The sequence below is a fragment of the Astyanax mexicanus genome, chromosome 11 (assembly GCF_023375975.1).
Source record: "Astyanax mexicanus isolate ESR-SI-001 chromosome 11, AstMex3_surface, whole genome shotgun sequence".
NCBI classification, from domain to species: Eukaryota; Metazoa; Chordata; class Actinopteri; order Characiformes; family Acestrorhamphidae; genus Astyanax; species Astyanax mexicanus.
The window spans coordinates 46,714,486-46,723,869 of NC_064418.1; the positions used below are offsets into that span (position 1 = coordinate 46,714,486).

The following is a 9,384-nucleotide window of genomic DNA, read 5'->3' on the forward strand; positions in this document are numbered from 1 at the left end:
TGTGTGTGTGTGTGTTCAGTATATAACAGTTTCTGTGATCTGTGTGTGTTGTGTTCAGGTTGTTGGTCCTCCCCCGGTGCAGAGCGGAGCTCCAGACGAGGAGAATAACTAACAGCCGTGTTCAGTTCCTCTTTATTCACTGCTGAAGATTCAGATCTTTATAGAGGAACAGAGGAGCATTTCTGGGATTAGACAGCTTTTAGAGATCATCACTCATCAGATTCTGTCCTAAACTCATAAAGAGATTCAGTCAGATTCACTCAAAGCTCCTCTGTCTGGTGGTGGATAGAAGTTATATGGAGTTCCACAAAACTCTCATCTATTAGTCTATTAGTCTTGTATTTGAATCTCTGCTGTTTAAGTGAAATTCTCCTCTTCTTTCAGTCCCCCTCACCAATCATAGAAAACAAAGTGGATAAACTCACTATTGGATAAAATTGTATTATCTGTAAATAATGTTTTATCAACTTTGTAATAAAAGTTGTTGCTGTATAATAGTGTTTCTTTATATATAATAAATATAGAAATATAAATTAGTTTCATGAGTCTTTCAGAACTTTTATATTTTATCTAAAGCAGTAAGAAATAAGGAATATCTTAAGATGCTTTTATTTCGTTTGTCTTAACTAATTTAGTCAATATTGTACTTACTTTTATATTGGGCTGTTTTTTATATATATTTTCTTAATGTTTAATTTGTCATACATATACAGCTCTGAGAGAAAAAAAGAGATCACTTAAAATTATGAGTTTCTTTGATTTTAACAAATTGAAATTATAACCAAGAGGAAGATGGATTATTAAAAGCCAGCAAACCAAGCTGAACTGCTTGAATTGATTTTTTGAGGTCTGAAAGCTTTTTTTGTTATTTCAGCCATTTTTCATTTTCTGCAAATAAATGCTCTAAATGACAATATTTTTATTTTATCAAACTGAAGTGGTCTCTTCATTTTTTCAAAGTTGTATATAAATGTATTTACTTTTTTCATAATTTTCATGCATTTTTGTTATTTCTAACATGGACTAAAATAAAGTAATAAAGCAGTACTGTTGTATGTATTATTATTATTGTTGTTATTAATTTTAATTTTTTTAATTTGTTTTTGTGTTTTTTAGTTATGTATTAATAGTTAAGACTCTTTGCTATGTTACAGGACTGCAGTGAGAGCAGGAAGTGAACAGAGATGCAGTTTTAACACCATAAATCCAGTAGAGGGAGTCAGTTCTCCACCTGTTTACCTCCCAAACTCCACCTGTGTAGATCAACCTGTCAGTAATATGAGGTCAGTCCATGTTAAAGTCAGCAGGGTCCAGATTTCCATCCAGCTGTTTAATTAGATTGTTTTATACATCATATTTTAATAGTGTTGGACATTTACTCTAGTTTAAGGTCTGCAATTTCTAACAGTCAGGATTCTCTTTCATTTCTGCTTCAGTCCACTGGAACCTGCTGTCTCCTGCCCTGTTTCAGAGCTACGGCTGGACACAATAACGGAAACACCTGTATTCTGTTCACACTAACTGTATTTTTATTCAGCAAATGTTATACTTATCATTATTAAATAATCAGAGTCTGACAGTCACATAAACTACTGTATCTAATCTGTGTAGATTCAACACAGTATAAACACATAGTGACTCAGTTTTCTTCTCTTTTCACAAAGAAATAAAAAAACTGAAAAATGATTTTCTGATTAATTGGTTTAATGCCTCCTGTCCAGCAGTTAAGAGTAACATTAATATTATATTTATTATTATCTATATATGTTTCAATATATTGTAATACTGCAAAAAATGCAATGTATTACGATTTAAAAGAAAATTACTATTATGGTATGAAAACAATATTATATGACTTAAACTTAAACTTGTATAAAGATCTCCCCCGTATAAGGGTTGTCTAAAGGGTTGTCTAAAGGTCATGTGGTCAAACATCGCACTTGGTGATGGTGTGAAATGAGCCCATTTCTCATCTTCTGTTTCCTGTTTCATTACCTTTAACCACATTTACACCTCTGCATCTCTTCTATATACGTGTATTACACAAGTTATTACAGCCTTATTATTAATTATACAAATTCAACATCATTAACCCTTTACTGATAATGATATGAGAATGATCAGATAGTCCTCACAATAAATAAATAAATAAATTAATTGATGACTGACGTTCTGACAGTCTTAAGCGAGGTATAAAAGAGCAGCAGAGGACAGGAAGTAGCTCTGAGCTATGGGGAGATGTGAGGACAGAATGGAAACTGCAGAACACACCGTCATCTTTTCTTCTGACTCTTCTCTCTATTTAGACCAGAGCAGATCAGAAGTGAAGGACAGTAGGACTGAGGATCTTCTGGATCTTCTGATATCAGCTGTGTTTAAAGAGTGATGCTGCCATGTCTCCCCAAAGATCAGCAAATATCACAGCAGCAGTGATCCTCATTTTACTGGCAGGTAAACTTTTACATTTATTTACCATTTCAGATCTTTTTCATATTAATTAGTTTTAAATGTTTAATATCCATGTGTGTGAACTGAAAGAGTCAGTTTTTTTTTATCTCACTGATTTTCTTTATTGTTGCAGATTTGTTGAAGTGAATGTTTGTAGATCTTTAAGCACAATGCTATATTAAACCATGATAAACAATAAACATATGTTATTTATGGAATAATCTTAACCAATATGTGAATCACCTGTGTGTAAAACCTATTTCAGTCATTCACATCATTGTGGAGAAAATTAAACTCCACTTTTCTCTGTAGGAGACTTTGGTCTTTCCTAGGTCATTCCTAAATATTCATATTGTTTCTGTTCAGCTGCTCAGATGTGGGTTTGCTTTTCTGTTCTGGGTCATTGATTTCCTGCAGAACCTGATTATATTTAGCTCATGGATGGATGAACAGACAGCCTAATCAATAATTATCTGATACAGGACTGAATTCATTCTTCCTTTAAAAACAGAAGGTTGTTCAGGTTCTGAGACACACTACCACCACCATGTTTTACTGTTTATATGAGTTTCTACTAGAGAATTTAGGCTTAAATCAAATATATCGCAGGACCTTTGTCCTAGTTCAGACTGATCTATCAATAGAACATTAAGGGCCCTATCTTACACCCTGCGCAAGGCACATTATGATGGTAATTACTATCTTATACCCTGCCAACAGTCATTTTGATGCCTTGCACCTGCATCATTTAAATAGCAATGGAGTTACAAATATATATCTACGCCAAATGGTGTGATGGAACCAAGGTGTGCCACTGACAAATAAACCTAAACACGCTGCTCATGCTTAACGTGTGTATGGTTTCACTCATCACACACACAAGGACATGCTGCAGTGCACAATCCATCTTAAAAAAAAAAAAACTGAATACATCATAAATTAATATTGGTGTTTTCGTAAATTATCTGGTCAGTTTCTCTGCTGAGAAGCGCTGAAAAAAAAATATATATATTTATTTATATATACTTAGACCTTGAATACTTAATTCCAAAGTTATGCTAACATCAGAAGCTGCATTTTATTAAGCACAATTTGATCTGTCAGTTTTGATTGGGAGGCGAGTCTTTTTAACCTGCAGAAACAGCTCCAGAAACAATGTAATCACAATTTACATGGTTAGCTCCGTTACCTTTTTTTAGAACATTCACTATATATCCAGATCAGTTTTAACGTCAGCTGCTCCGACTAGCTGCCTGAACTCACAGCGACAGGGGGCTTCCCCACACTGACCCTCCTCTGCGTTCCACAAAACCAGCAAGCTGATTGGCTGTTTTTCCTGAAAGGCAGGACTTTCTACTTGAACTGGCACCATGATTGGCGTTAGAAGGTGCAATAAAATGTTAGCAAGGTATTACCATTATTTGAGGACTTTATATTGACTATAAACTGTATATAAGTGTTTCTGTGTATAGATTTTAAAAGCTTCAATAAATCCAGAACTATATTAAGTAAAGTATTGGGAAATCTGCTAATTTATTGTTTGGTCCACCAATCAAGAGTGTTAAAAACAAGATTATCTTGTTTTTTTCAAAAAGCCTTTGCTGTGTTAGCTTGTAGTCTGTGTGAAATGGGCTGTGACATTTGAAAATGTGCCTCATGAACATGCTCTGTCCTTCTGCAGAAGTCCTGGGGTAGAGAGGTAGACAGGCAGGTACTGTATGCTGTCCAGTCCAAGTCATTATGTAATCAGAGCATTAAATCTACTGATTACTTTCAGGGTTAAAAGTGTAAAAAAAAAATCCCACACTAATTATATCCTATAGTTTTAAGGGGGAGATATTAATACTGTAAAGCTCTGAAACACTTTAAACTGAGCTCAGTTCTTCTGTGTTCATCAAAAATCTCCATCAACCTTCACATGTCTTTTTGCAGCTCATGATTCTGTTAATGTTATATATTAAATAAAAGCAGCAGTATTTAACACTGTGGATTTAACACTCTCTCCATCAGGCCACCAGATACCAGCTTCATCTGGACAAGAAGGTAAATAAACACACGCACACACAAACACACACACACATGCCACAAACAAGGATTTCTGAAAAAACATTGTAATTGTGTGTGTGTGTGTGTGTGTAGTTCAGAAGGGGACGGTGGATCAGCAGGTTGTAGGGCACAAAGTGAGTAAATTTACCTGTAGTCCCACCTGCAGTGGAAATTGTTTCTACAGCTGGTTCAGAGATGATCATCGCTGGATCCCAGACCACCGGTACACAGGGGGAGGTTACTGGCAGAGCACTCCAACTAACCTAGGATGTTCAACTACTGCCACAGTTTGGATCAAATCCACCAGATCATCTATTCAGGACAGATACTCCTGTAATATCAGTAACTACATCCAGCCTCCTTCAGATTGTAAGTACAGAGTCAGTCTGTCTCTCAGTGTCACTAAAGAGAATCATTCAGACTGTTTAAAACCAGGAAATCAGGTTCTACTTTAGAACAATGAGGTTTCTTCTGTATTCTGTGCAGTTCTGAGATATTGAGTACCAAAGATTTGATTTCAGTAGAATAATTAGTTTCTTTATCTTAATACTTTCGATTCCTGTACAGTAAATACACTTTTGGAAAACTTTATTCAAAACTTTATTCAGGATGGGCCAAACAAAGATAAACATTTTAAGTTTGTCTGCTGAAGGTTTTAATTGAGAGCTGATTAAATTGAAGAGAACATTTATACTCAACAAAACCATACTATGGAACCAAAAGCAGAACACAATCACTGCTTTATCTGCTTTAAAATAGAAGCTCCGCCCACAATCAGTGCAGATCTGCCCACAGGTAGGGTAGATATTACAGTGTTTTACTCACACTCAGTATTTCAGTTCTGCTGTTCCCGCTGATGTGTATTATTCTTCATTTATCTGTTTCTGATTTAACTGTTCAGAACTGTTTCAGTACTGACTGATCAGCACTGTACTGACTGTAATTCTGTGTATTCCAGGTGAACTGGGTGAGAAACAGTGGGGAGTCACTTACACTCCTGATAGTGTGTGTGCTCTGGAAGGTTCATCAGTTCGTCTCTCCTGCTCCTATAAATACCCTGGAGGACTCAGAGTGACTGAATCATTCTGGTTCATTAATGAGCAGCATGTAGATCTGCGAGATGATGATCAGTATAAGGGGAGAGTGCAGTATTACCAGACTCAGCTCTACCACACAGTGAGAATCACTGATCTGAGAGCGAGCGATTCTCAGATATATAAGTTCAGATTCATCACTGATGATCCTGGTGGTAAATACATTGGCAGCTCTGGAGTCAGTCTGTCTGTCACAGGTAGTTCTGGATTATATAAAACAAGTTTATTTAACTATGAGAGATTTCTACAGATAAAATTAGACTAAATCATGTTTAAAATCTCCTGCAGATCTGAAGATTGAAGTGTTGAACACACAGGAAGGAGGAAAGATGCTGAACTGTAGCTCCACCTGCACTCTGACTAACCCCACCTACATCTGGTACAGGAACGGACAGCCTGTATCTGAGCAGAACAGAGCTGTACTGTATCTGAGGGACCGCACTGTGGATGCAGGCAGCTACTCCTGTGCTGTGAAAGAACACGAGGAGATCCGCTCTGCTGCTGTCTGTAAGACATCACTTTACACTGCACTCACTCTGTTATCATCTCACTGTCAGATTCTACTGGATTATACACAGTTTATTAAGTTACTCTCATATTTTGTATTAGAAGTTTCAACACCCCAGTGACCACATGTGATACTGTAGTATTTGCACAGTACACTCACATGTGACATCACTACAGGTCTAGCTGGCTGTTGTATGATGTGTAGATCCACCCATCCCCATATATTTTAATGACAGAACAGCCTCACCCTTGAATTAATTAATAAAGGGATTAACAGTTTTGGGTGGAACATCTTTTCTGCATCACATGGAGTAGCTAAGTTGTAGTCCAGCTGTCAAGAAACTGGTTAATTAATCATCATTATTAATTACTATAATTGATCATGTGGTGTTATTATGCTGTTGGTCTCATTAACCGTCTCTTTGTATGAAGTTATTTCTTGTTTTTTTTTTCAGTAAGTCTGGAGTTAGTGTAAAATTGTTGTTTTTTATTGTTGTTGTTTCATACTGAGTGTCTTAGTTTGAAGCCTGAGTGTAAAATGGCCAATGTGATCGAATCAGTTGTTACCCAGCCATCTAACATTAGTGTTTTTTTGTGACCATATACTGTTTAAAACAGTATTTTATCTTATTTAAATGTTAACTGGTGTGCACTGACTGTATTGCAGCAGCTCAGGGGTTAAATTTGTGGATAAAACATAGCTATTCAGTTCTTCTCAAAGTAAACAAAGTTAATCTCCAGATCTCTTTTTGGTGTAATTTGATGGAAATGTAAATGGTTTGGTAATAATATCATTGTTTCTGTTGAAACATTATACTAGCTGGATAAACTGGGCATTCTGGGAAAAATTCGCTCTGCTTCTGGTCCTTTAGACTGAACTGTAAACCCAGAAAAGGTGGTCTAAGATATTTCATCTGAAAGGAGGGAGGTCCTAACAAATGAAGCTGTGTGTGAAAAAAGAACAAAAATACAATAATTCAGGACTGATATCAGGAAGGCCTGGTTTAGTGTGTTTATTGTTACACACAGATAAACTCTATGAGTCTCTTTGTTTCAGGTGTGTTTGAAAGTCTGCAGGTGAAAGTGGAAGGTGCTGCAGCTGCTCCTGCAGAAGGACAGACAGTAACACTGACCTGTAGCTCGATGTGTAGCTCTCAGTCCTACTCCATCTACACCTGGTACAGGAACGGACAGCCTGTATCTGAGTGTAGATCTGCCTCCTGCTCTGTAGCTGTGTTTAGTGGAGAGATCAGCTACAGCTGTGCTGTTGAAGGTCGCGGTCTCCGCTATGATGCAGTGTGTGAGTTCAGATATTCATTTTCTGGACAGAACCATAGCTAATGACTGAGAACAGCTTCATCATGTTTATCTGATCATGTAAACTGAGATAATCTAGTAGAGCTGTATTGTATATGTTTTAGTCTATATAGTAATTTGTAGATAATCAGGAGAGTTTTAATATCTGTTCTCTACAAAAACTCTCCTAAAGGCACCAGAGCGGTCATTGCAGTAGTTTTCCTTGGTCTACCTGTTTAACATCTTTAATGCAGTACACCAGTGACGACTTTCTTCTTCAGAACATTACAAATGGAATGTCCAACTGGCTATTGCCAACATTTTTGCAATGGCTTTGATTTTTGCACCTTCTAATTACATCACAATTGCTTATTTTCATTCACATACCGCTCTGTTTTTCTATAAGTACACAATCTGCACAGGCAAAACCCAAATCTGAATCTGACATTTAGCTCTATTTGTTGATTGAATAATCAATGTTTTAGGAAACACCTGGGCAACAAAACACACGTGACAGTCACATGTTCCAAGACTTTTGCTCACATTAATATAGGTGGGTTCAGACAGAAGGTGCTATCTTCTGAAGTGTGTTTCAGATCCAGGAAATAACAGGAAATATTAATTTCTAAAATTCATAAAACATTTTCAATCTACAACACAAATTAAGGGATTGACCTCACTGTTTCAATACTTTTGGAGTGGACTGCATATATAAATACCAAATCTGAAACCTTAACAATTCTGCATAGGTGGAGCTAAACTGCTGTAGGCTGAATGGGTGGAGCTAAACTGCAGTATGTTGTTTTATTTAGTTCCTTTACCTGATTGGTGGAAGCAGTATGCAGTCTGGGCAGCTGTTGGATTGGTTTCTGCTCTGGCTCTCTCTCTTCTTACTGCTGTTCTGTGCGTTCAGTGAGTAACATTATTCTTTTATTATTAAACTGAATATCTGAACTGTCTGTCTAAATACAGTTTTAACCTCAACATAAAACTGCAGCCTCAAATGGAAACAGTTAAAGATGTGTTTTGTGTTTAATGTGAGATCAGGAGGAAGAGGAGAGCAGAGAGAGGTGCTGATGTTCAGGTACTGAGAGAAGATTCTACTGAAGCTGTTTATGAAAATGTTCCTATAGAGTTTTACTGAATATAGACTTTAATCTGTGTTTCCTCGTCTCTCTCTAAAAGACTCCAAAACCTGGAGACGACACGTACACAGCTCTAAACCTCGCCACCACCTCGTCCTCTGAGTACGACACTCTGACAGTAAGTCAGTGCAGTGTGTTTGTGTGTATTTCTTGTTAGAAATATTATGTTATGAACATTGTTAATGTTGCCCTGCGATGGACTGGCGGCCTGTCCAGGGTGTATCCTGCCTTCCGCCCGATGCTGGCTGGGATAGGCTCCAGCACCCCCCCGCGACCCTTAATGGATAAAGCGGTTGATAATGACTTGACTTGACTTGACTTGACATTGTTAATGTTTAATGTTGTTTTATCTTGCTTTATCAGCATGCAACACACTCCCCCAGTGATACCTACTCAACCCTGAACCCTGCAACCAGGACATCATCTGAGTACGACACTTTGACAGTAAGTCAGTGCAGTGTGTGTGTGTGTGTGTGTGTGTGTGTGTGTGTGTTCAGTATATAACTGTTTCTGTGTGTGTGTGTGTGTGTGTGTGTGTGTGTGTGTGTGTTCAGTATATAACAGTTTCTGTGATCTGTGTGTGTTGTGTTCAGGTTGTTGGTCCTCCCTCGGTGCAGAGCGGAGCTCCAGACGAGGAGAATAACTAACAGCCGTGTTCAGTTCCTCTTTATTCACTGCTGAAGATTCAGATCTTTATAGAGGAACAGAGGAGCATTTCTGGGATTAGACAGCTTTTAGAGATCATCACTCATCAGATTCTGTCCTAAAGTCATAAAGAGATTCAGTCAGATTCACTCAAAGCTCCTCTGTCTGGTGGATAGAAGTTATATGTATGGAATATATATATA

The 9,384-nt window shown here is 37.3% G+C and overlaps 1 protein-coding gene across 1 annotated transcript; it reads left to right on the forward strand.

The window, feature by feature from the left end:
• Positions 1–2,230: 2,230 nt before the first annotated feature.
• On the forward strand, positions 2,231–9,183 carry LOC125804986 (uncharacterized). Its single transcript, XM_049485122.1, has 8 exons — positions 2,231–2,240; positions 4,459–4,491; positions 4,588–4,863; positions 5,453–5,785; positions 7,153–7,391; positions 8,577–8,654; positions 8,900–8,980; positions 9,130–9,183. Exons 1-8 carry the CDS (start codon positions 2,231–2,233, stop codon positions 9,181–9,183), a joined length of 1,104 nt encoding a protein of 367 aa, XP_049341079.1.
• The last annotated feature ends 201 nt before the right edge of the window (positions 9,184–9,384 follow it).

Coding starts and splice junctions, on each gene's coding strand:
- LOC125804986 (XM_049485122.1), top strand. Junction 4,492..4,587: donor AGCTTCATCTGGACAAGAAG/GTAAATAAACAC, acceptor GTGTGTGTGTAG/TTCAGAAGGGGACGGTGGAT. Junction 8,655..8,899: donor CTGAGTACGACACTCTGACA/GTAAGTCAGTGC, acceptor TTGCTTTATCAG/CATGCAACACACTCCCCCAG.